The sequence below is a fragment of a genome, unplaced genomic scaffold (genome assembly GCF_019419815.1).
Source record: "Pyrus x bretschneideri cultivar Hongxiangsu unplaced genomic scaffold, Pyrus_bretschneideri_v1 Contig7, whole genome shotgun sequence".
In the NCBI taxonomy this organism is placed as follows: Eukaryota; Viridiplantae; Streptophyta; class Magnoliopsida; order Rosales; family Rosaceae; genus Pyrus; species Pyrus x bretschneideri.
The window spans coordinates 3,578,978-3,605,794 of NW_025999809.1; the positions used below are offsets into that span (position 1 = coordinate 3,578,978).

The following is a 26,817-nucleotide window of genomic DNA, read 5'->3' on the forward strand; positions in this document are numbered from 1 at the left end:
TCAAAGAATGTACAGTGTTAATTGCAATCAATTTCTTTTATCACAAATAGAGATGTGCCTTTATTCTACAGTTCAATGCAAATCCAACATTCTTCCACAAACTTTCGTTGTTTTTTTCGTTCGATTAAACAATGAAAGTTATCGGTTCAAGACATTTTTCGAGATTGCTTGTGCGATAAATCAGCCAAGCCAACTCTGCTATACAGTATGTTAGGCTGTCAGAATACTCCCGAGGAGAACATTAGTCGAATCCTCATGCAACTAGTATGGACAGAGCCATACTTCTGTCTCTAATTGTCGCCTGATTGATTTTGTTGAAGCTCTTGAACTTCAGTCTCCGTTTGATTTTGAGGAAGCCCTCGAACTTGACTCCATTTGATTTTCTGGAATCCCTTCAACTTGAGTCTCAAATTCTCTTACGTAGTTAACGACTCCTCTAACTTTCGTTGCTATGTCTTCCGTCTCCTCCTCAACATTATTCAGCAATGTAAGTAGTAGCTCACGATATTGTCCACATAATTGCTCTTCACGCTCCAGGTCCAAAGTGAGTTCCGCAATCTTCATATCCTTTGCATCCTGCGAAGTTATTTGAGAGAAAATCAGATTCAGAGGTTGCAGGTAATGCACCTCCGCAATCATGTACCCATAAACACTTTCAGATCCTTTGTCGAACCATATTCCCTAACAGCAAAAACAACCTAAGTAAGAGATTCTTCATCTTAAAAGGAAAGAAAAATACGCCCATCCTGAATAGTATATGTTCCAATTATCTGGAACATCGAAAAACTAAGCCTGTGAAACTCCATTGCATGGAAACCTGAAAGGCCCCGTTCATAGATAAGCTGGTGAATTACATTAGACGGAAACCATGCTAGTTATAGCGGGGATGAGGAATCTAAACCACTTAGACCTGATCAGAAGATACATAAACTACGATTTCAGAAAATACAGTTTCAGCAATGCAGTCAACAAGCAAAGTTCCATCAATCATTTTCTCCTCATGCTTTAGAAGTTCAAGAAGAAGAGCGACAGGCATAAAAGAGCAACTTCATTTACTAAAAAATAAAGTAAAGATTCGAGCAATGATTACTTTTTTCTTGAATTTAGATAGATAAACTTACCATAGAATTCCCGGAAGAAACTATAAGTGGATGAGTGTGGTCCTTAACAACTCTTGTAATGACCCATTTTCCAGATTTTTTAAGTTTGACAAGCATCATCGCTTTACACCCTTCTCCTGTTGTAGGTTGCGGTCTTCGAACTGACCGGACTTGGTCTCTAGCTTTTACAGAACGCCCACCTTGCTTATTGCAGGATAGCTTACGGGAAAGAATTCTCTTCTCAACATGTGATCGACGACACTGGCCTATACGCATGATGAATCCAGCACGCCTTGCATAATCTTCGTAAAACTCCTTGGCAGCATCTTCAGACTCAAACTCCATACCAACATATGGTTCTCCAACTGCATTCAAGTCCCTTTCGACCGAAGTTTCAGGTGCTCCGGCTGTCCAATCCAAATTCACAACCACACATCACATACTATTACATTCGAGAAATATAATCTCTCTCTCTCTCTCTCTCTCTACAAATCACATTCTACTGAATTTCCTCCTACCCTGAAGATTTATATGCTTTTGTTGAACACCAAAGTTAATTCTTCCTCATGAATCAGACAGTTAAAAACTAAATCCTTCAAGTAAAAAACAAGGTTTTAAGTAATTAAACGCTGGAATTACAGAAATGGAAGCCAAATTCATTCTTCCCCAAGTCATTTTTTCACCATAATCCATTAGAAAAGTTCATATCTTTAAACTTTCAAGAGCTTTTCATTTACATTTTCTTTTCTGGGCAGAAGTTTCTGTACACTCCAAACCCAAAAAAACCATGAAATCCCAATTAAAAGGCAAAACCCATGATAGATTGCACTTGTACACAATCAGCTCAAAATCTCATTCAAATTTTCTCGGCAACCAAACACAAAATTACTGGATGGAAGAGAAAGCTAGCAGAAAACTTACGGGATTTGGGGTCGCTTCCAATCAAACCAAGCCAAGGTCTTGGCCTTCTATCGAATCTATGCTCCATTTTTCAGCGCTTGCTCACAAATGGCAACAAAAATTTCACACTTTCCAATTCGCTTTCTAATCTCAACTCCCCTCGCTTATTTATTTATTTGTTTGTTTATTGTCCCAACGTCGTACGACCTCCAAACGACATCATTTTACTAGTCGTTTAGCTGTATCACTTGTTTTTAATTGGCTTGGCAGCTTTTCCGTTAGTTTCCTGAGAAAATAAGTGAGAAAGTGGTAAAGATTGAATTTTGGTAATTTCCCATCTGCCAGTTTTTGTTGGGAATCTTAATTCAGGTACGGATTCTGGGTGTTCATATTTGGATTATACAAACGAAGTTTTGAATTTGATTCATTTCAGAATGCTACTGAATCATACTTTGTTTTTACTTTACAAATCAATTTTTTTCTAAAACGTTCCTTACATTCCATTGAAAATGTAATGTTACAATGTTTGGACTTTGACATAGTATCATAGTAACCTTATATTTTCTGCAGAGCGTGACACTATCGTGCTGTAAGGAAGTATATTCCAAAAAATTAAGATAACATAAAAAATGAAGTATCTAACTAGAAGAAGAAGAGCAGGTATCTAATAACCGAATTGTGATCATAAGCAATATACAAGCGTCTCATCTACTCTTTTTTTCCTTAAAAGTGAAGCAGCACGAAGAAATATTCGATCAACCTCATCAAAATTTGGCAAGCCAGCATTTTCGTCCAATGATTTATCCTTCTTTGCGTCCCTAGATATTTGACGCAAGTGATCCTCAAAATCTTCAGGTTCTACGTCACTTTCAATAGGAAACTTTTCAAACTCTTCCAAATACAGAGGTCGATCTGCCTTCTTCTCGGTCTCCTTGTCAGAATCAGTATCAAAAATATCGGATAAATCTTCAGAGTCCGAAGATATATCCACGTCTGTTGAAAGGTCATCCTCAGAGTGTTCCTTGATTCTATCCATCATTTCTTTTACCTTATTTGAAGCCTCCAGCTTCAACTTTGAGGAGCTCCCAGAGTCTACATTATCAGTAGATTCAGTACCAGTGTCCTGCGTTTCTTCCATAGAATCTGTATAAATGTCTACTTTCCTTTTAGCCTGTGCTCGAAGCAATTCAAGTTCTTGTTCAAGTTTTGGGATATGCTTTCTTACAGCGCGAAGACCATCCTTGTACTTCGATTTATCTAAAGCCTGTATGGGGGAGCAGAGAATACAAGGGAAAACATGAGAACAAATAATGACATATACGATGCTTCAACTATATGATCAGGGAACCTAGTTTTAATTTCAACACCTGCAAAAGTCTAACTGTCTTATCGAACATATACCTGCATCTCTTTGTATGTCTGTGTTTTATTTACTGATGGATCTTTTGAACTAACATATTATATAAGGAAAACTTGTTTTCCGGTCATGAGGAAGCAAGCAAAGGACTTGATTGTCATGGTATCGGGCATTGATTTAAAATGTTTATCAGAAAAGAGCAATGAGGTGGTTACAGCATGGAAAAATAATTTCAAATATGCAGTTAAAAAGCACTCTGCTTGGGCTTGACATGCAGTGTTCTAATGGAGACAGTTTAAGTCTAAATTCTCTGAAAGATGTACGTTTAGACAAATATAGGACAAGCGAACCTTCTTCCTGGAGATAGTGATCCTAGGTGACATGATTTCTGTTGGAGGCTGAGAATAGTTCTTCCCTCTGTACATAATTATCGTGTATTCTTCATGAATGCCGAGCACAATCCCTCCGGTTAATCTAGCCAGCTCAGAAGCAATCTCCTTAACCTCCTCAGGTGAGAATGTTTTCACCACAACCTGCAGCGTTTGATGTTTCTTCCAATGCAAGTGCGTGTTCAGAATCACACCCTGGTATATCCCCTGTCTTCCAACGGGCACATAATTCTTGCACTTGAGACCCATCTTAAGAAAGAAGAAGTGTTCCTCCGGCGTCAATATTTCTGGATCATGGTTTGTCTCCGATGGCTCCGAGGGCTCAATTTTCTTAAGAGCTTCAACAAGCCTTTCCTCTTTCCCTTGAGCCTGCAAAAACAGCAACCACATATCATCATCAGTCTCAAAACATTTTTCAGAACCGTGCTACATTTTTCATGCAAACATCGGTATTTGTCAGATAACTTGTACGAAATCATTAACCGTATACAATTCTTAACGTACAGATTAGTTTACCTTTCTTAACTAGTGGAGAATTTTCTCCTCAGCAGTCATTCTCTCATAATCTTTCTTCTTCTTATACCTGAAGAACTTGAGCCACCTAACCACTGCCCTTTTCCCCTTGAGCTTTTTCCTTTCACTTTACCATCACCAGCTCCGTCGGCACCCGCGCCGCCGTCTTTCGAATTTTCCAACGGCTCCACAGCTTTGTGCTCTGTATTAACAGACGGGGCTGAATAAACCCATCGACGGCCCTCCGGCGGAAGCCACGCAGCACCCACCAAGTCCCCAAAAGCAGCAGGCTTTTCGTCGAACATCTTGCATACAACATCACCCAAGCTACTGCATTGTGAGGTCCAAACATGAAATGCTATACATTTCAATGAAACTTTGGTTGAAAATTCACTACTTTTCGAGATTTGGAGAAAGATGGGTACCTGGGTCGGTGGATTTTGAGGTGGTTGTGGGATTTGAGAAGGCGCATGACCGGAGAAGGCTCATGACCGGAGAAGGCTCGGCCGCGCCAGTTTCTGCATTGGGGCTGAGCTGCACTAGCAAATAGCAATTCTCTGATTGGAGGATCAGAAAGAAGGCGAGTTTAGATCATCTGGAATTCCAAGCTTCAAAATCCAGCGTTTGGAATTCGACAATTCATTGTCAACATCGCAACAAATTTAATTCTAATATGATTTAGTTCGCAGTTGCCTAGTGCTGCAAAGAGAGTTCTTACTCGAGTAACGAAAAACTAGTTCTTTTTGGAGCAACGTAAACCTTTCATGACCTACTTCTTTATCGAAGATTTAAAACAAATTTTCATTATGTCACTCAGTATTACAGTCTAAAGGTATTCTTCTTCATTTAGAAGTGAGAGATCCTAGATTCGAATCTCGTAGATCACGAATTTGATATCAAATTAGGCTGCCCATTATTTACATGATTTAACCGAACTCCCCTTCTCCTTAGTGTAAAAATATTCATGTACTCATAAAAATAAAAAGTAAAAAATGGAAGGGACAAACCACAATGATATGGTGAATTACAAATGAATGGCACAATGGAAAGTGGTTACAAACCACAATGAATTGGCACTGCATTGGTGATTAAGTGTGTAAATCCCTAACACTCCCCTGCAAACTTCGGCGGCAGTGAGTAGACAAGTTTGGAAATAAGACGGTGAAACAGATCGTGAATTTAAAGTAACTCGTCTCTCGTGATCTCAAAGTTAGCATGAGTTTGAATTCAACTAGCTGTGAGATTGGACTATATTTCCACGCCGCACCTGGGGCCTAAGAAGTTAAAATTAATCAAAGTTCATTAATTTTAATTTCAAATTAAGTTAATTAAAAAATGTTTTGGTTAATAGACATAATTGTTTGGAAAGAGTTGTGTGGTTTCAGATACATCTGAAAGGTATTTGAAAAGGTATGAAATAACCTATATAATTGAAGTCTCAGTTCCATCGTACATCATCTTTTTCCTTTCTATCTCTCCCATACAAAACCTTACGGAAAGTAAACTCACAAATCTATTCGCCAGAATTCTATAATTCAATGCGGGTTGTATAATTAGATAGTTGTATCCTGGTTGAGCAGCTGTCGTAGAACCACAAACACAAGAGTGAGACGGAAATACTGTTCGAAGAACATAACCTTTGCGCTAACCTCTATCTATGATTCAGTAAAGTTAGTACCATTTTAATTCCTGTATTTATTTATATTATTTCATTATGTATTGCAAGTATTTTTCGTTAATAAAGATTTAGAATTTCAAGTTTTGTTATTTTTTTATTTATTTCTGAATTGTTCTCCAACAATGCATGCAATCTACATCGATCGACACCAAGTGAAACAGTTTGTTTAGTGTGTATACTAGCTGTGGGGTTGTTGTGGTTGAATTTTGATTCTTTGTTTTTCTCTGGTTGCTCTTGAGGTTTGAACTTCCGTTTGATTCCTTTTTTTTTTTTTTTTTTTTTTTTTTTTTGTACGGTTTGATACTACTGGTAGTGATTATCAATTCATACTTAAATAGAACATGGCAATTAGATCTTGTCACAAATTTAGAAGCCAAAAAAATAAAAAGCTATGTTCTTTTTGGGTAATGAAAAGCTTCCACAACATACGAATTTCCGTATAAAAAACCATATTTTAGTCGTAAGATAAACCTCAAATACGTTCAATCACCACACACACATAACTATAGAAGATAGGGAAAGAAAAACGTGATGCTATTCTGATCAACGAAATTAAAAGGAAACTAATGAACGACGGGAAGATCACCCGAAAGGCACAAAGAAATGAAAGAGTTTGCATTCTTTGACATAAAATGGAATTATTCAAGAGAGAGAGGGGACTCTAAACCTCTACACAACAAGGCTGCTCTTCTTTTGTATCTCCTCTGTTGAAAGAAAAAAAAAAACAACAACAAAGTGATTTCCGTACTCCCTTTTTACCTTCTGCACCCCTTGTTTTTCTAGTTCTCGTATCGAATGAACTCAAAGGCGAATCAAGGTACGTAAATAATAGAAGGAGTGTAGAAGGAGAAAACGGAAATTCGAAGATCACTACCATGAAAAAATCCTTCTATTAGCTAATTTGAACTTAAAGCAGCAAACCCACCACCTTTCATCATCTGCTTGAACTCCTTGAAATTCACCCTCCCATCACCATCCACATCAACCTTCTTTATCATGATCGTACAATCCTCCAATGTCTTCCCTTGCTTGAGCCCCAAGGAAGACAAAACCGACCGCAGCTCGTCCACCGTGATGAACCCGTCTCCATTCTGATCAAACACATTGAACGCCTCCCTCATGTCCTCCTCCTCATCCCTCTCGTCCATGATCGTCTGATACAACGCCCCGAACTCATCCATGTCCACGAACCCATCTCCATTCACATCGATTTTTTCGATCATCTGGATCAAGTCCTTGTCCGGAATGTAAATCCCCAGCTTCTCCAACGAGTCCCTCATCTCCTTCTTCGTGATCCGCCCGTCCCCGTTCTGATCAAACATATGGAAAACCCGCCGTAGCTCCGCCTTGTCCATTAAAATTGCTACAAATTGATTGACCACCAAATCTCACGATTTGAAATTCGATCGGATATTGAGGAACCAGTAACAAAACCCAAATAATCAAATTATTTTGACTTCTTGAAGAAGTAGGGAACGAAGGGTAGAAATGGGGAAAACCTGAAGAAAAAAATGGTTAGGAAAATTGGTTAATACCGAACTGACGATTTGTGGTGGGAGTTGGTCGGAGTTGTTATAAGGGAAATAGAGGTGAAAAAACGATGAGGGTCAAAAGTTTGAACGTTGGTGATTGATTGGATTAAAATTTTGGTTTTTAACTTCGTCGGTTGAAAAACGCGGGTATTGGTTTGAAGTCGTTTGATTTGAAAGCCGCGTTTTTGCGGCACTGCGTTTATAAGGAATTTCAAACGTTCATCTGACCGTTATTTGTGGCGCCGTATTTTCTCAAATTAGGACTTTGATTTTTTTTTTTTGTCGGTCAAAGGTATTGCTTTTTGTTGAACACAAGTTTCGGGGAAATCCTATGTTTGAGCATGCCTAAAATATAAGAGGGAGTTTTGGATAATGTTCCAAAGCTTGCTTGCTTTTTGTGGTGAAGATAACTTCCATTCAATTATCATACTCGGTAATTAATAATGCTCATGCTCGACTCATTATGTGACATGACTTGTGTAACAACTCGTTCCTAAATATTTCGGTTTATATCATTTTAATACGTGAATTTACGAAAAATGCCCTTTAAAGCAAAAATGTCGACTTTTGTTGACCACCTTGTCGTGTCACGTAAGATTCATTTCCTTGGCGTATTCTGATGGTACTCATCGTTACGAATGTATGAGCGCAAACGGAATGTAATTTGGAATTATAACAAAGAAGTTATAGGTGAGCAAAATTAGGGGCAAAATGGTCATTTAACCATCATCCGGAAGGCTTTAGATTTCTTGGAGCAGTGAGATGGTGCCACGTATGTGGCCAGGATGGAGGGAAATGAGAGATGGATGGAGGAGAGAAAGGAGAAAGGAGGGAAATGAGGGAGTGATGGGCTAATCAAGATGAGAAGAAAGGGGGGAAGGAGGAAAGAGAGAAGGGAGGAACCTGGAGCCTTTTTTACTAGTGTGACCCGACTTGGTTCCTTTCAAAATTTTCAGCGGTTTCTCTTGGTTTTCCAACAAATTGCAGCCATCCACCACCATAAATCAACTTAGAGACCTTCCATCTTCATTTCTCCGTCAAACCCAAGCTGTTTAGCATTGTTTCACAATGAACACCCATGTCGGTCCTTGGACTCCACTGCGACGATTCCGCCAATCTTGCAAACTCCGATGATAGCCACCACCCTCATTCAACTCATCTTAAGGTCAGGAACAAAGCCCAAACAAGTTTGGGGGTGGCAGAGCTGCGGATTTAATGAATGGAAGAACACCCGTTTCTAGGGTTTCCAACGCATCGAGGTGATTTTCAGGTGTTTCCCAATCAAATTAGACTTCGACCCAGGTATAAAAGTTCTTCCCCTTGATGAGCTCTACATTCCTGTAAAATGTTGTAATTTTTGGAGTTGGTAGGAAAATTGGGTTTTCATTCACCAGAAACCGCCACATGCGGTGGCGCGTGGCCTTTTGGGCCGCTATTCTTGTGGCGACACGTGCCGCAGCGCGTGGGGGAACCGAGGTCCCTCCTTAGGTTCTTCGACGCGGCGAATCCGAATCCGCCATCCGTTTTTCCAAATTCTAACATTTTAGTAGAGCTTATTAAATGGTCTCTAGTTGTGTTTAGGTGCGTTGGTTGGAAGTGATCTCGTACTCCCTAGTTCGAGCGGCTCCCAAACAAAAATATATTGTGAGTGGATTCCTTCTTAAATTGCATGTTTTTATAAATTATTAGGCTTGCATGCATTGAATGTTTCATGAATTGAATATGTTTTATATTATGTTTTATGAATTTCTATACTTATGGTTTACAGAGGATTTATGATTTATTTGAATTTCTTTTACGAAATATTTATGATTTATCGAATTTATGTTTTACTAAAGGTTATGAATTATGGGATTTTCATATATGAAATTCTATGGATTTACAAATATGAATTATCATGGATTTATGAGGTGATGTTTTGAGCTTTTGAGCTCCGATGATTTGATATGAGTTGTTGAGATATGTTTTTGTTGCTTATCTAGTGGGTTATCATACAGCACATCCACACAATACGGGTATGTAGACGTCTATGGCCATAGGACATAATTGTTGATATTTATGACATACTCCCAGCTTCACTAGCCCAGGGCTAGTATTGGTGTGTTATGTTATATGTATATGTTTCTTCTCTAGCGTAACCTAGAGTCATATAGCCTCACCTTCGGGTGATGGACCATGATATCTTCACTGGCGTAACCCAATGTCGTACAACTCACCTTTGGTAACGGTTATGCCTTCGGGCCACTATGACACCCCTAGTTGAGTATATCATTGATGAGATTTACGGATTTGCCTTCAAGCGGCTATATTACCTTTATTGAGCATTGTTTTCCACGTACATGTTTTACGAATGTTTTTCATGGCATGCTAGAGTTTTCAGAAAACCTACTATGTAGTACTATATATGTGTTTTCAAAACAGGGGGATAGTATGTTCATAAAGAAAATGGTTTTCTTAGTATTAGTATTATTATTGTAAACATTGGTCCACTCACCTTTTGTTTTGCACCCCCTCAGGAGTTAGAATCAAGGTATTCGATCCCGGCATCAGGACACCTCCACATAGGTATCTTCGAGTCTTTTCATAGTAGAATCCACTCCTTTGTTCATATCATTTTATATTAATTCTTTCACATTATTCTTAATTAGTTGTATGCTCTGAACATGGTTCTGCATTGGCATATTTCTTTCTAATCACATATTTTATTTATATGCATGTTTAAAATGGCTTCGTCACCCTCAGGTGTCGGCTAGCACGTGTCATTCATATCGGGATTGGGGCATGTCAACTTGGGCTAATTTGCAATTAAAGCGGATGTGTAGACGTGAGTTAAGCTAATTTGCAATGATAGAGAATGACATGAGTTAGGCTAGTTTGTAGTGATAAAGGATGCATATGTAATAAGGTTTATTTGTACCATACTTTACCAATCTCGAAACTACCGAGTACCGGTCAACTTCATACATTCTACCCACTGTAGGATAGGATTTAGGGTTTAGGCATTCGTGTTGGAGCAACATTGCGAAGGTCCTAAATTTAACATTTTACGTTGTCCAAAGACACACTGATTTTGTGCATTAACATTTGGTGTTGTCTATGGGAATGACACTTATTCTTACTCTCACAAGCTTCGTCAAGCTGGTTTCCATCGCTTGTGCACTATTCTTCGATCAGGCATCCTTCTCCAACATGGGGAGTGAAGGAAGCCACAACACACAGAAGGACACTCCTCATGCCTAGCACGAGGCAACAAAGGAGGGAAAGGAAAAAGGTTGCTCATCAAACTAAAGTCGAAGAGTTTGAAGCTCAGAACAACAAAATAATGATCAGGAATTAGATTCTTCAAGAATAATATGAGAAATTCTTCGAGATGCTCCACAAGGCTAGACAGACTCAGTCTTATTTGCCCATTGTCCCCGTGATTGTGGATCATGACATGGGTACCCACCAATACGAAGGTCCATATGTCTCTAACATGGGCATTCTTAATGAGGAATGACCTTCTCACCAAGATATTGATCAACATAAGACTTTTCTCAACCCAGTTGCTTCATACCAAAGCAAGAGAAGGAAGACATCTCCTTGCAAAAGGAATGGAATGATCGATCGAGAGCTGTTTACTGTGATTGTTGAGACTTCTTAAGGCAGCGTTGAGAAAAACCTATCCATATAGGCTCAAGGATCAATAACCCAATCATCAAAGAACTCGGTCGTCTATCACAACCCAAGGCAACCCCTAATCCAGAAAAGGAATGACAAACTTTGGAGGAACAAAGGGGTGTAGGAGACTCAGGGGGTCTTTCAACAGGCACATCTCGAGAACCAATACATTGAACAAGCTTCCCTACTTCTAAGAAATGATGGAAACTTATGAAAGAAAGTTCCAATGGTGCCTGACTCCACTCATGACCCCTTTATCTTGCAGCTCCTGGAAAAAATGAACAGGTTAAGCGCTAAGCATTAGGCCCAGATCTCTGATCGGAATCAACCAAGGCCCGTTGCACCAGAATACAAATAAAAAGTGATTTTTAAACACTGTTTAGAATGGCCATATTATTTCATTTGAATTAAACAAATAGAAGGTTACTTCATACAAAAAGATAATCAACATAGCGTTTGCTTAATACTTATTTATCAAAGAGCAAGTCAGATTCAGGAGAGAGCTACGGACCATTTGGATTTCGCAACATTTCTAATTTTGGTGCAGACGACAATACGTACTGCTATCTCTGGTGTCAAAGTATATAATAGAACATCAGCAGCCACTGGGGTTATCTTTAGCTCATGAGGCGCAGGCCTATAGACTTAGAACTAGTGATCTCGGCCCATTGGTTCAAGGTTGGGCTCTGTATCAAGACTGACAAAAGTTACCCATGGCAATGCTAGTGTGATGGTATTACAAATTAATCACTTGTTATAATGTGTTAATTTTTAGCCATAACTGATTAAGTTGAGATACTACAACAATAGCTGAATCAAAGTACTTCTTGTACAACAAGACCCATGATAACCATTCGAAATAAACAGCGAATAATTTTTTTATTGAGGGAAAAATTCAATTACCTCGTTTCAACTATTGATTGTGGTCCAAATTGCCACAGTGATTTTCAATTTGGGTTTGAAACTCCTTACTTTGAAAACTTTATATGTTTGGACCTAGCTACATACTACAGTATCTGCATTTACTTGATACACTCACCATTGATGGTCGGATATGCAATAAAAAAGAGGGAATGTCTTATCCATATGTAGTTTCGTTCAATGTTTTGGTAAATAGTCACATGCAACGCACGTGAGCCATTTTTCGAAAGTAATTTGGCAGTTATGTCTATTTCTTCCTCTCACATCGGCTTAAAGCCTAGTTTAGAAGGCACTGCCAGAGTTTTCCTTTTTATATATGTGAAATAACCCATCAAGACACCACTAGGTCATCCAAACCAGGAAGCAAAACATTACATAACGCAAAAAAAGGGGACTCCAACTAAGTAGTCACTATTACAACTATCTCTTCTGCCCTCTTTTGTTATAGTTTGTATGGTTCTGGAGAAGAGGTGAGAGCACTGCACCATCACATCCTCCAACCACAATAATTCACCATTCAACTATGTTCATCTTCAAACAGAATCCAAATTACAGGGTATACGTGCTTCCCAAAGAGCTCGTCACTTAAACTGATCTTCTCATGGTTCCCTGTCCTGCAAGGTACCTATCCCTTATTCTTCCAGCAAGCTGGAAAGAAAGAGTTTGGAGAGATGTTTCAATATCTCCACTACCCAGTACACAAAGAACAAAGCTCGTATAATATCTCAAGTAAGCTCCACTAGATGCTGGCAAATAATCACAACAGAACAAAACATTTCAAGTGTAAAAGTACGGGTAACCAAAGTCACCATAACAACCACATGTAACGGAACAAAACTTTGCCGAACAGTGCGCGGAACAAAGAAGTTCATAGAAGCAGGTTTTAAACATAAACCAGTCAGTTACTTAGTTTCTTACACAGCTACACTAATCTCAAATTCACATAAGCCTTTATGATTCAGCCCTATCACCAGCTCAAGCAACTATAGCCATTGCAAAACAAACGCCCCATGAACATTAGCACTAGCCTATCACCAAGCTTTTCAAGTTCATCATCATTGATACTGTAACTAATATTAGGTAAAAATCTAAACTCACGAACCTCCTTCGTACGCTTGTTGAATTATATTACCTTTATGTGACATTCCATAGAATTCCACAATTTACAGAGGTTATGCTGCACTCAAGTCAAGTAAACTTAGCTACCACTCTTCGCTCACATAAGCTACAACAAGACAGCTTTTACGAACTAAAGATCCCCAATCCAGCTAATTTAAGTCAAAATCTAAGATTATTTCTCAAGCTGCACCTACGAACTGAGACCCACATTCATACTCCATTCAAATCACAATCTATGCTTTATTTCCTTGATCTGCTCCTACTTCAGAAACACTACCCTCATATTACTAAATGGAAGAATTGAATAAGCACTTCTGATCTCCAAATCTATGGCTCAAGAACTTTACTTCATTCTCCTACATTTTGTCAATAATCACCAACGAAATCAGACACCGATAAAAGCACTTAGATTACGACAGGCAGAAACCACAATAAGCAATTCAACATTCCAACATATTCAAATTATGAAATTGAGCAACAATTTTCTCAATTCATACACAGAAATCCAAAGCATTACACCCACAGCATTAAACAACTGGTTCCACAAAATTCCCGCGGAGCCAGAAAATCGCATTATTATATCCAAAAACAGAGTAAGATCCCTGGAATTTCACTACCCTAAGCTTATGGAATGTCCCAGGGTTTGGGCTCAGGGACAGCAACCACCATACCTTGAAGCTCCGGAGTGAGGACGACCTGGCATCCCAGCCTGGAGTGCTTGTTGAGAACCCTAGCCCTCGAATTCCTCTTCAGCACGTACTCCTCGTCGTAGGACCGCGGCGGGAGCTTGTCGAACCATTCCTGGGCGATGTTGACTTCGCACTCGGCGGAGCAGGCGTCGATATCCTCGAGCCGGTGGGAGGCCGGTTCGATAAGGCCGCTCTGGGCCAGGGCCTTGAGGAGAGTGTGGCCCGATAGGCCCACGACCTCGCGCTTGCGGCCGTCGACGTCGATCGCGAAGAGCTTGACGATTCGGTCAGAGACTTTGGCAGAGTGGGTGGAGGAGGATGGGGAGGTGGAGGAGGCGGAGGATCTGGAGATTAGGGAGAGGGAAGGGAGGCGGTGGAGGATTTGGTAGTGACGGAGTCTCTGAAGGCTCGCCATCGCCATTGTTTTGTATCAGGTTCGGGAACAATTAGGCTGCGGACCGTGATGACCGCGGTATGGAGAAAATTAGAAAACTCCACCAAAAAATGGAAAAAGAGGAAAATAACACCAAAATATGAAACATAGGGAGAAGTGTGTCATTTTGCACTCCTCTATGTACAAATCTTTTGGATTTTCACTAAGGAAATTGTTATTAGCATTCCAAAATTTTCATTTAGCACTTCAAATTTGTTATATTTAGAAAGAAAAATACATTTGTGAGGAGTGTCAAATGAGATTTTTAGAGTGTCATTAATAGTTCCCTTCAATAATACTAGCATTTTGTCACACACATAAACTTGTGGTAATTTTCTCTTTTGCATTTTATTAAGACCATCTTTCAACTTTTCGGTAAAAACTTAAAATTTTTAACCAAAAAATTTAGGCTTTAATCAAGAAACAACTATTCTACTAAACGACGGTGCTGGATTAAATTTTTAGGCCGAGATTATTATATTTTTCAAACCAATTCCAAGTCAGCTGTCATGCCCTGTTTTCGACATACGATCAAGATTGACACATGATGTCACCACATTCCTGTTTATCTATCATGTCTCGCCTCCGAGGTAAGACCAAAACACAATCAATGATTTAACCACGCATTCATTTTCTTTTATTTCATGGCTGCATCTAACCTTAGCGTTAGACAACCTATGTACCCTAAGAAGGAATCAAGCCATTTGTAGTTCACTATTCACTAAACTCAGACATTTATCCCAGTGAATTCTGACAAGAAGGCATAATATTCCTCAATCGATTATTGGGACCTGACAAGCATGAATTAATAGATTTAGGGCTACATACAAACTCACATGACAATCAGAATTTCCATTTCATCCATCTTATAAATCACTATGTTTCAACATAATACCGCAAGTTATAGCATGCAACATCTTAAAGAACAACCAACGAACACAATATTATTCTCTTCACATTGGTCAACGAATCTGATTATAGTAATAACAATCATATCCAACATCATTCCACAATCACTCCAATTAATCAATCCCAAGAATCAAAGATGCATGATATTAACATTTAACTATGTTAATCAATCAATAAGATCACATATCAATTCATGAAATTTAATAAAGGAATTCTACATAATTCCTTACCTAGATTCCAAGTATTAACATTATAAATCTAATTTATAAACACAACGTCTACTGTGAGTAATTCATATTCACTCGAATCTAAGGTCAAACTAACCTTAAGGAAATGAGCAAGAGTAGGGATTCTGGACCACTTAACGGAATCCAAATAAAATATGGTCGCCTATCGAAATGTACTAAGTACAACTAATCCTCATCACCCCTAGAATGTGTATGGTCTCCCATTACGGATATACCAAGCAGAACCATAGGCATAATCTAATCGTGCAATCAGTGATCACCCATTGAGGATATACCAAGCATGATCACCCCTGAAATACGTATGGTCCCCTATTGCGGATATACCAAACAGGACCACATCCTAACTCTAGGTAGTGATCACCCATCACAGGTATACTAAGCATGCTTACTCCTAGAATGCGTATGGTCCTTCATTGCGAATAAACCAAGCAGAACCATATGCATAGTCTAATAACGTAGGCAGTGATCATCCATGGCGGATATACCAAGCATGGTCACCCCTAAAAGCCCCCATCGCGGATATAACAAGCATAACTGTATCCTATAACTCTAGGTAGTGATCACCCATCGCGGATATACCAAGCATGATCACTCCTAAAATGCGTATGGTCCCCCATTGAAAATATACCAAACATAACCATAGGCATAATATAATCGTGTAGGCATTGATCATCTATTGTGGATATACCAAGCATGATCACCCCTGAAATACGTATGGTCCCCTATCGCAAATATACCAAGCATAACCACATCCTAACTTTAGGTAATGATCACCCATCGCGGATATACCAAGTATGATCACTCCTAGAATGCATATGGTCCTTTATTGCGAATAAACCAAGCAGAACCATATGCATAGTCTAATAACATAGGCAGTGATCACCCATTGCGCATATACCAAGCATGTTGACCCTTAACATACCCCATCGCGGATATACCAAGCAGGATTGTATCTTATAGCTCTACGTAGTGATCATCCATCGCGGATATACTAAGCATGATCACTCCTAGAATGCGTATGGTCCCCCATTGTGGATAAACCAAGCATAACCATATGTATAGTCTAATAACGTAAGCAGTGATCACTTATCGCGGATATACCAAGCATGATCATCACTGAAATACGTATGGTCCCCTATCGCGGATATACCAAGCAGGACCGTCTATGTACCATTGCTACATGGTGTAGTTAGATCAACACACAACCTCCTTACCCCTATCTCAACCCCTATGATTTGTAATGTAATCGCTTGCACTATCAATTTCTCATGACCACTAACTAACATGTCACATAAGCATACAAGTTTCACGGAATACTTCTAATAAGATTCTAGGCTCACATGGTCATAATAGTTACCATACATGTCATTCATATTATCAAGAAGATAAATACACATTTATATCACAATAAGGTGTCCCATACACGTAAACTGAGGTATATATATTACCTAGGAGTTACCATACATGTCATTCATATTATCAAGAAGAAAAATACACCTCTATATCACAATAAGGCATCCCATATACGTAAACTGAGGTACATTTTACCTGGGATAGCTCACTAACTGATATAGGCTCACTATGCCCTACTTAATCTCTAGTAATACTAATTTTAGTATTTGAGAACGATTAAGAACATTTTGATCAAAATCAACCCTAGTAGATCAATCAGGGAGAACCTCCACCAGATTTCCAATCCGTAAGTTCCTAAGGTCCTCAAATATTACGTATAATAACATATTAAAGTTCGGTAACGATCTAACGGTCAAATCGTCGATTATTATAGGATCAAGTGGCGGCCTTTAACGAAAATATGTTCAAACGATGAGATTTCATCAATTGGATGTCACATATGGATTTGGGGTATCAAATTTAGCCTAGAAAGACAAAGTTGGCCCACTGGCCACACGTCGCCGCATGCGGCACTTTTCAGCGAATAGAAACCTAATTTTTCGACTAACTCCAAAAATTACCAAATTTTACAAAAATGTAGAGTTGTTCAAGGGGAAGAACTTTCATACTTGGGCCAAAGTTCAATTTGGCTGGGAAACACCTAAAATTGGCCTCGATCCGTCGAAAACCCTAGAATTGGGTGTTCTATATTCGACCACAAAATGTACTCTGACACCTCAACCAAAGCATGGATCTTGTTCCTGAGATTGAGAAGAGTCTATTGGGGGTGGTGGTTGATGGAGTTGGTTTCAGAAATGGAGGATCGCCGCCAAGGAACGCCGGCGGCACCGACGTTGTTCATGGTGAAACGAGGCCAAATCACGTTAGTTTTTGGGTGAAATTGAAAGAGGGATCGACTGGGTTTGAAGTAAGGATTGACATGACACCGGTCTCGTCGTCAACGGTGGCCAGAATAAAGGGATATGGCCAAGTCGGGTCGGCGGGTTGAAGAGGGGATCCGGTTCCCTTATTCTCTTCTTCTTCTCCTTCATTTCCCCCCTGATTGGTCACTCTACCTCCTTTTCTCTCCCGCAACTCTCTCTTTTCCCCTCTCTCCTACTACCATCTGCCAACTTCTAATTTTAATTTTAATTTTATTTATTTAAACAACTAAAATGTCTCTAATTTATTCGTTTCAACTTCGATTCGAGAACGGTTTTCGCCTACACGCTCGTAGGATCAAGCTCTATCCAATTATACTTAGTGTGACCTCGTACAGTCCACAGATTTTTAATGATTATTGACCAAAATTCAAACTTCGTAATTAGTTTAATTAAAATCTAAATTTAATAAAATTTAATATAAATTCTCGAAAATAATATAAAATCTCGTTAATACAAATACTTAGTTTACAATAGTGAAATTCAGGAACGAGATTTCACATCAGCTATTACCAAAATATGTAGAAAGCCGTATTCATTATATTTTTTTAATTATTTTCTGTCCAATTTCTAGGTTAATAAAACTAAAACAAAAAATGAAAAAAAAACTAAATCAAACTTGACCGAATTTAAAAAGAAAAACAAACTAAAATAATCATGTTTCTTTTTAACAAATTGCAAAAACGAAATTGAGCTAATTTGTAATTTCAGTTTGATTTTTAATTTAAAAAAAAATTGAACCAAATATACCGAACTCACACATGCCAAATTTCCACCTTTATAAATTGACCTTCATACAATAGGCAGGAAGGTTAATTTATAGAGGTGGGAAAAGAGATTTTTTTTTTTTTTTTTTTTTTATATTAGAAATATTTTTTTTTTCTTAAAAAAATGATATTATCTACAATAAAGGAAAGATGCTAGGCTTAACTATACAAAGAGCTAACAATAATATGGTTCAAATTTGCCTTTGGTTAGAGTCGAATATAAAACCTCTTACTTTCAAATTTGATTTTCCATTTTTTATTTTGCTTTAATTTCTAGAATATCTCAAATGGAAAGAGAACCGCCTAAGTCCCGTTCAAAAATGTCAATGGAGTTGGGACAAAATTAGCAACTTACCAAGTGATGCTGGCATTTGCTCGACTTCGAATGTTAAGAGATGCAAATGACCAAAGACATGGAAGTTCCAACAATTTGCTCAAATTTTTTGTTCACCTGCCTTGTATTCGAAGGCTTCATATTGAAAATTACTTATTAAAGGTAATGGATTTTGTGGTTCATAGTTTTCAGTCAGTAATCAGATTTTCTGGCAATCAGAATTTGACCTTATACTTTCAATCTTCTGTTTTCTGAACCCTTAGGCACCAGTATTTAGACGTCGGCGTCTTACCAGGAAAGCTTCCTTAACCGCGCCGAGACCTGAACTTTCTGTCTATACACATAAGCTTCGATGTTTTAACTACTTTCTGTCTTCTGAGAAGCTTCCCTGCTCTACACGAGCTTGAAATTCGGGTGAGTTTAATATTATTCTGTTGATGCATGCATATCCTGGTGGTATACACTTGTGTAGGCCAATAAAGAAGATCAGGCTGTTGTGGCCCTTGTGGGAGATGTGAACTATGGGTTAGAGATCAACCAGAATTGCTTATTGACCAAACTGCGACTTGTGAAAATAACCGACATCTATGGTGTCGAAGCTGAACTAGATTTCATCAGGTTTTTGCTTTCAAGTTCACCTGTGCTCGAGAAGATGATTGTTGCACCTACTACTGTCAATGATATTCTACTTGGACCCTTGATTTATCCGGGAAACAGGTTTGGCAGATAAGATAAGAGGACTTGCCGGCAGAAACTGAATGTGGGTTGGATAGTTTGGTACAAATATCTACTAGCCACTAGGTGCTGTTTTTGGAGTGTTATATAATTTGAATTTGGGCACGCCAGATGACAGTCCTATTATATATCAAACGACGCCAATATCCATCTTTTCTTTTTACTAATCTCATGTTCAACTTTGGCTCTGATATTAAATTTTGACCTTAAGATGTCTGATGGAATGCCTCGAGTACAGGAGAAGACTAATTTGGAAGTGCTTTTAGAATGGATTGAAAGCACTTTTGGAAATACTTTGGTCGAAAAAGTTGATAGTTGCAAGATCCTCTCCTCCTGGAGCTGCTAAATGAACATTTAGGATGCGCTTGAAGCAAGCAAACTAGAAGAAATTACATGGACAGCAATTTTTGGTTTTCGATTCTGCTGTACTGGTCATTGCTATGCATCATGTGTTGTACAAATACCTAAAAGAAAAGGTTTTGTTCAGATAACCTCCACAATCGAGGGCAATGCCTGATTGCTCTCCGTTTTTGGGATAGCACGACAACAATTCTCGATTGTTCAACAACGAGTTTTGGAACAAAACTGATCTCATTTCTAACATATGGAGTTTTACATATTACAAGTCATCAAAATTAATCGTAAAGTCGCTAGACCAATAAATGTCATTAGAATATGTAGCTTCCATAAGGCAGTCCGAGTCTTCCAAGGCTTTGTCCATGGACTCTGCTAAATCTGCCTCCCATAAGCCTAACCTGCAGACTCTCTTGTAAGTTTCATAATTCGATGCTCTTAGGCCCTCCGAAATGATCTCCCTTAAAGAACCACAAATCTCTTCACTACTCACGGCATCCAGAAAAGTTTGGGATAAAGAGGGTTCCCAGAAAACAACAATGGCACAGCTCTTATCCACTAACCGAACATCAAATTCTTCAGAGAAGACGGCATGCGACTTGTGCAACAAGCTCTTGAGCATCCCCGCAGTCATCCCACTTCTGAATCCCCATAAGAATACCAAATCATCACAGCTGACCTTTCTCATATTCTTTGTCCAGACTCTGACATCCTCATTGGTTGATTCTTGGGGGCCGGAAATGTTTTTGTACTCTTCGAGGGCTGGATCCAACAGTGCATTGTTAGATACCATAGCATTTTCGGAAATTTTCAGAATGGAGCAGAGCTTTGCAAAAAAGTAGCACATCTTCACAACACAAAGATTATGAATGTTGCCTTCATTTTCTGTATATAACAACTCAAAATAAGTTAGGTTTGCTCTGAAGTAAAGAGGGCATGATGGAAACCAATCTCACAAAAATTAGGTCAAAATATCTTCGAAGCAATGATTTGACACAAGAAATTCACTAGAGAACCAAGTAAACCCACAAGAGCAACAAACATGGGATTACTGCACTCTATCCGACTGTGTCTGTGTGTTACGTGAAAACTAAGGGTATTGACATACCTTGAGGCGAAATTTCCATATCAATGGGTGCAAAGTAATGATTATTCAAGTATGAAATAGCTGCATGAATGTTGGTCATCGTCCTTAGAGGGCCAATATTCTTCATCAGATGGCTGATATCAAGTATGTGGGGGAAAACCGAGCGCAAGGAACCCACAAACTCATCTACATTAATCGGCAGGGGAGAGAGAAACTCTGAATGAATAACTGTGAAATCTGCACAGAGCAAAATTAAACTATAAGTTGCGAAACTAGAAAAGAGCAGAGGCCAAGTCAAGGGCATTAAAGCTTACAGATATTTATTAAATAGAGATACACCATTAAGGGAATTGTGGGAGACAACAGGTTTCTGTGAAGCAGAAATCAAATCGATCACCTCTCGAAATCCACGAACTCTCTTGTTTTGTTCCTCCTCGAGGTTTTGAAGCTCTCTCTGTAAGCACACATTCAAACCAAATGTTTTATAAAAAGCCTGATGATGCAAAACAGCAAGACTTGAAAATCATGTCACTACCTCAAACAATTCCTTGTCCTCTTTAGAACTTGTCAAAACAACACGAACAGCCTGAGTTCCTCCGCCCTTTGCTGGGATTATTAAAGGAACAAGGTCATCAGAGAACTCTTTCAACATCTGTAACCAATGAAAAAAAAACTGAATGGGATAAAATTCTAATTAAATATACCGGCATGGCGGCACCAGAAAAAAAGGATTAAAATGAACAAACGATCAACATACCTCCAGTGTAAGCTGCACTTGACGTTCACTACAAACATCTAGATCCATGCAAGGTCTTGTTCCGTACATTTCACTTCGCATTACCATTTTTCTTAAGGAACTCAACAGAGCATCTGCAAAATGAAAAGAGGAAACACATTGGTAACGGATGTAAATAGAATCTAGAACCTTTTTCTGTCCTTACCATCTTTCTTTGTGCTTTTAAATGCAGTTTTCCAATGCTTAACTCGCGATTTAATTCTTTCAACGAAAACTGTATCAGCAATGGTATGGGTTGAAGAAGTGTTCGTTACACAGCTGATGGCGGCCGGATTCCCTATCCGAACTTTAGCTGCAGATTCCTGTGCTCTAGACAAATACGAGATACCTGTCTCATTACAAAAACACAAAATCTCAAAACAACATCAAAGTTACAGACTTGCAAAATCCCAAATTGTACAGTTTCCCCAATTCATCGAGACAAATTTCTTAACTTCAGTAATTTCTTCTCTAGTTTTTGTAAAAATGTTAACTTGGGTAAAATCATATTCCACAAAATTAGAAACTGGGGAGTGATTAAACACCAAAACTTCACAGGGAAGGCTTACCATTATATATGCAGGCATTGAAATCAAAACCTTCTTCCGCCATGGAAGTCAAATGTGATGTTTGAACTGAAAAGCTATAAGTTGGCATCCCCATCTTCAATTCATCCCTTGGGAACAATACAAAGTTGTATCTGCACCAAAATCATCAAACCCACATCACCGAGTCACATTATTATACATATACATATATATATATATATGTAAATTTATATGTGTATGTATAGGTATAGTAAGAGTGTACGGACGGGTGAGGGGTGAGCTTAGAGGCTCTGAGAGTGAAAGGGCAGGCGGCGAACTGGAGAAGCTGGAACCGCTCGGCAGCGTACTTGGCCTTGAAATACGACGTGTCGACGGTGTCGAAGGGCTGGGGGCGGTGCCACGGCGCACAATACGACCCCGTTTTCTGCAGCGAGACGGCCACGAAGTCGGAACTAGACAAGTGGTTCTTGAACTCCTCCAGGGACTCGGAAAAATTGGACTTCGTCACCTTCTTCACGGCCCATTTCCTTGAGACATTGGTTGTGGTGGTGCTGAGAAAACGGCGCCGTATTTGTGGAGGCAGAGACGCCATGGTTTTCTTCTCTCCAGCGTCAACTCAGCCGCTACCTGTATCTGTACGTGCGTTTTTAAATTTTGACAGGGATTTACGAAGTTTGATCGGCATTACACAAAATAGGTTTTTTAAAATGGCCGAAAATGTTTAGGGAATTCTTTTGAGACATCCAAACTCTTATGTATTAACATACTTTGAGAACTTCAATTTTAATTTATTAAAAATTATTTATCTTTATATGTAAGAACTATACGATTGTAGGGATTTCATTTAACATCGCTATCGAAGATGCTCTAAGGGCTTTTGGGCATGAGAATGTAGCTGGGCAAAGCGCATACTATGGAGATGCTCGTCCCATTTGTTTCTTCAATCTTCATTTACCAAACAAACCAGAGTATTTGGGCCCATTAAACGAGCGGTGGCCCAGTATTATCAGGTAACAAATAAACCAAAGTCAGGTGACACGTGGTAGTCGCAGAACGCGAGCCATCATTTGCCCAATTGCAATCGATTAGGGCATTTTGAAGTTGGAAGCTTTATATATGTGAAACCACCAAAACCCACAACGAGCCGAGCGAACGACTGCGTCTCCAACTATAAACTCCGGCAGACCTTCGATCGCCGCTCAAGCAGTCATCGAGCTCCTCCGTCACCTCCTCCGTCAAACCTTCATCGCCTCCATCTGCTCTCCTCGAGGTTTGAGACTTTTCTTCATAGCCGCCGTTTATTTTCTTTGCTGAATCTTTTTTCTTTTTTGTTTGCATTGCTCATTTAAATTAGCAATCTTTTTCTGCAATCCAATATGAAATGAAAATGTCTTTGTTTTTTTAAATAATAATAATTTTGGTTGATACAGTAATAAATGAGTGCATAATATAACAAATGAATGGTTGTATGGTGTTAAGCGGGAAGTATTTTAATTTATGAAACAAATTTTGAGGGTTATGTGATTAAAGTTTGTTTCTTTGCTATTATTTTTGTTTATTTTTTGAAAATATTGGGGTTTATGTGATTTGAGCTAGCTTTATTTATTTATTTATTTTTTATTTTGATAATGCAGGTGTGTTTGTGTTTTAATTATGTGTTCATTTCTCAATACATGTCAAATTCCTAGCTATTTTGCACCTTTCCATGTCGGAGATTTCCGGGTTGATTTTTGCTTTGTTTTTTATTGCAGTGTGGGGTTTGTGCATTCATATTTAGAGGGTTTTCAAGTGCAGTGAAGCTTTTTCTTGGGTACTAAATTTGTCGATTTATCTGGCTACTGTGGGTTTGATATAATCATCATGCCTTTCCAAAGCAAGTTTCGCCTTATTTCGTACTCCCAAGAGTTGGTAGATGGTCAACCGCTGTATGCTTCTTCAAACTGCCTTCCTGTCAAGGCTTTGAATCATGAACCAGCTGGGCATTCATTCCATGCTGTCGCTTTGAAGCTTCGTGGGTGTGTGGAGGAAAAGAAAGAAGTTGAAGATGGGAAGGTGGTCAATAACAAGGAACAGACTTCTATACCATCATTTGATTCGTACAGCAGCAAAGGTAAGAAGAAATCTGGAGGCGAAGGCAAAGAACAAGATCACTATGCACTGTTAGGTTTGAGTCATTTAAGATACCTTGCAACTGAGGAGCAGATAAGAAAAAGCTATCGTGAGACTGCCCTGAAATACCACCCTGACAAACAGGCTTCTCTTCTTCTCAATGAGGAAACTGAAGCTGCAAAACAAACAAAGAAGGACGAGATAGAGGGTCACTTTAAGTCCATCCAAGAAGCGTATGAGGTGTTAATTGATCCTGTGAAGAGAAGGATTTATGACTCCACTGATGAGTTTGATGATGAGATCCCCACTGAATGTGCCCCACAGGACTTCTTCAGAGTGTTTGGTCCTGCTTTTATGAGGAATGGGCGGTGGTCAGTTACCCAACCAATCCCATTTTTAGGTGATGAGAATACTCCACTGAAGGAAGTAGACAATTTCTATGACTTCTGGTACACCTTCAAGAGTTGGAGAGAGTTCCCACATGCGGACGAGTTTGATCTTGAGCAAGCGGAGTCTCGTGACCATAAGAGATGGATGGAGAGGCAGAATGCAAAACTTTCAGAAAAGGCTAGGAAGGAGGAGTATGCACGAATTCGTACTCTTGTTGACAATGCATATAAAAGAGACCCGAGAATACAGAGGAGAAAGGAAGCAGAGAAAGCTGAGAAGCAGAGGAAAAAAGAGGCCAAATATATGGCTAAGAAATTACAGGAGGAGGAAGCAGCCAGGGCTGCAGAAGAGGAGAGGAGACGGAAAGAAGAGGATGCCAAACGAGCTGCAGAAACAGCTTTACAGCAGAAGAAGCTGAAGGAGAAAGAGAAGAAGCTCCTGCGGAAAGAGCGGGCTCGCCTTCGAACAATTTCAGGGCCTGTTACTTCGAAGCTTTTGCTCAATCTTTCTGAGGATGACGTGGAAAGTCTCTGTTCGTCTCTTGGTACCGAGCAGCTTAGGAGTATATGTGAGAAGATGGAGGGCAAAGAGGGGCTGCAGAGAGCAGAAGTCCTTAGAGATGCATGTGGATATAAAGACGATTTGGTGGGTAAGAAAGAAGAAGAGAAGAAAGCAGAACAACAGAATGGTTCCGTGAAGTCCAATGGTACCGTTCAGTTAGCCAGCTATGAGAAGAAGGAAGAGAAGCCTTGGAGCAGAGAAGAAATTGAGCTTTTGAGAAAAGGAATGGTAAAATTTCCAAAAGGAACATCTCGGAGGTGGGATGTTGTTTCAGATTATATTGGTACTGGAAGATCCGTTGAAGAAATATTGAAGGCAACAAAGACAGTCCTCCTCCAGAAACCTGATTCTAGCAAAGCTTTTGATTCTTTTCTTGAAAAGAGGAAACCCTCACCATCTATTGCTTCTCCACTTACTACCAGAGTCGAAGTAGAAGGGGTACCGACTACTCAGGCCACTGAAACACCTGCCGTGAAGACAGATGAAGCGGGAGAGTCGTCAAGCCTAAGTGCAAAAGACCAAACTCCTACAGATCCGATTGTTGAAAATGGATTGTTGTCAGGTTCCGAGCAAGATGTATGGTCTGCTGTACAAGAAAAAGCGCTGGTTCAGGCTCTCAAAACCTTTCCAAAGGATGCCGCTCAGCGTTGGGAGCGAGTTGCTGCTGCTGTTCCAGGGAAGTCTGTGGTTCAATGCAAGAAGAAATTTGCGTTGCTGAAGGAAAGCTTTAGAAACAAGAAGAGTACCGCTTAAGTTGCTGCAGTTTCCTAATGTTGCCAAAGATTAGTAAGGTGCTTGAGAAGATCGTTCTGAGCATCTATCCTACATTTCTAATTCTTTCTAGGTAAAGATTCAGTTTCTGCCATATGGATTTTTCTGTAGAGCCATACAGGTCTTTAGCTACTTTCGACGAGGGGTTATATTTTGTATCGCTTTCCAGAGCATGTTTTTCGTTTTGCTATATCGGGGATTCACTGCACTGAGAGATCTGTGGAAGGTCTGCAGGTGCATGGAAATAGGAAAAGGATATTGATTAATGTTGAGATTAGTTTGATGTTTTTTTAGTAGGGATCCTGTTGAATCTCATTGGTAGAGGGAATGGATTCTATTTGACAACCAAATTATATATTTTACTTTTCACTCAAATCGTGTTAATTTTTCATGTGGCTATGGAGGTTATCTTCGTGATTAGGGACGCAGATTCGAACATAGGTGCAAATGATCGTTGTACCAAAAAATTACCATGTGATAACATTACGTGACGTTGGACCAAAAAATTACTTGTTAGAAAAAAGAAATGTATCCTGATTTCCTATGCTGCTGAAAGAACACCAAAATTAGATGTGCTTTGCATGAACAACTAATTAATGAGACGG

At 39.2% G+C, this 26,817-nt stretch overlaps 5 protein-coding genes and 1 pseudogene across 6 annotated transcripts; 1 reads left to right on the forward strand and 5 right to left on the reverse strand.

Moving 5' to 3' along the window:
- LOC103927068 (protein FAR-RED ELONGATED HYPOCOTYL 3) lies at window positions 1–2,179 on the reverse strand. Of its 2 annotated transcripts, none has more exons than XM_009335964.3 (3): window positions 2,022–2,179; window positions 1,122–1,507; window positions 1–576 (listed from the first exon to the last, which is right to left on the reverse strand). In XM_009335964.3, exons 1-3 carry the CDS (start codon window positions 2,086–2,088, stop codon window positions 331–333), a joined length of 699 nt encoding a protein of 232 aa, XP_009334239.1. In that variant the 5' UTR covers window positions 2,089–2,179; the 3' UTR covers window positions 1–330. The 2 variants fall into 2 exon arrangements, with proteins under 2 accessions (XP_009334239.1, XP_048429581.1); XM_048573624.1 differs by having other exon boundaries at window positions 1–681.
- Window positions 2,180–2,475: 296 nt separating this feature from the next.
- Window positions 2,476–5,066, reverse strand: LOC103927107 (annotated as a pseudogene).
- A 1,463-nt stretch (window positions 5,067–6,529) lies between these two features.
- On the reverse strand, window positions 6,530–7,575 carry LOC108865441 (calmodulin-like protein 3). The gene has a single exon (XM_018642545.2). It carries the CDS (start codon window positions 7,290–7,292, stop codon window positions 6,834–6,836), a length of 459 nt encoding a protein of 152 aa, XP_018498061.1. The 5' UTR covers window positions 7,293–7,575; the 3' UTR covers window positions 6,530–6,833.
- A 6,026-nt stretch (window positions 7,576–13,601) lies between these two features.
- On the reverse strand, window positions 13,602–14,367 carry LOC103927069 (putidaredoxin). Its single transcript, XM_009335965.3, has one exon. The coding sequence runs from the start codon at window positions 14,277–14,279 to the stop codon at window positions 13,794–13,796; it is 486 nt and encodes a 161-aa protein (XP_009334240.1). The 5' UTR covers window positions 14,280–14,367; the 3' UTR covers window positions 13,602–13,793.
- A 5,822-nt stretch (window positions 14,368–20,189) lies between these two features.
- LOC103927070 (poly(A)-specific ribonuclease PARN-like) lies at window positions 20,190–22,973 on the reverse strand. Its single transcript, XM_018642540.2, has 8 exons — window positions 22,648–22,973; window positions 22,403–22,533; window positions 22,000–22,182; window positions 21,816–21,928; window positions 21,594–21,710; window positions 21,398–21,512; window positions 21,080–21,295; window positions 20,190–20,856 (listed from the first exon to the last, which is right to left on the reverse strand). The coding sequence occupies exons 1-8, from the start codon at window positions 22,971–22,973 to the stop codon at window positions 20,237–20,239; spliced, it is 1,821 nt and encodes a 606-aa protein (XP_018498056.1). The 3' UTR covers window positions 20,190–20,236.
- Window positions 22,974–23,467: 494 nt separating this feature from the next.
- Window positions 23,468–26,587, forward strand: LOC103927071 (dnaJ homolog subfamily C member 2). The gene is made up of 2 exons (XM_009335967.3): window positions 23,468–23,651; window positions 24,133–26,587. Exon 2 carries the CDS (start codon window positions 24,242–24,244, stop codon window positions 26,192–26,194), a length of 1,953 nt encoding a protein of 650 aa, XP_009334242.2. The 5' UTR covers window positions 23,468–23,651; window positions 24,133–24,241; the 3' UTR covers window positions 26,195–26,587.
- Window positions 26,588–26,817: the final 230 nt, after the last annotated feature.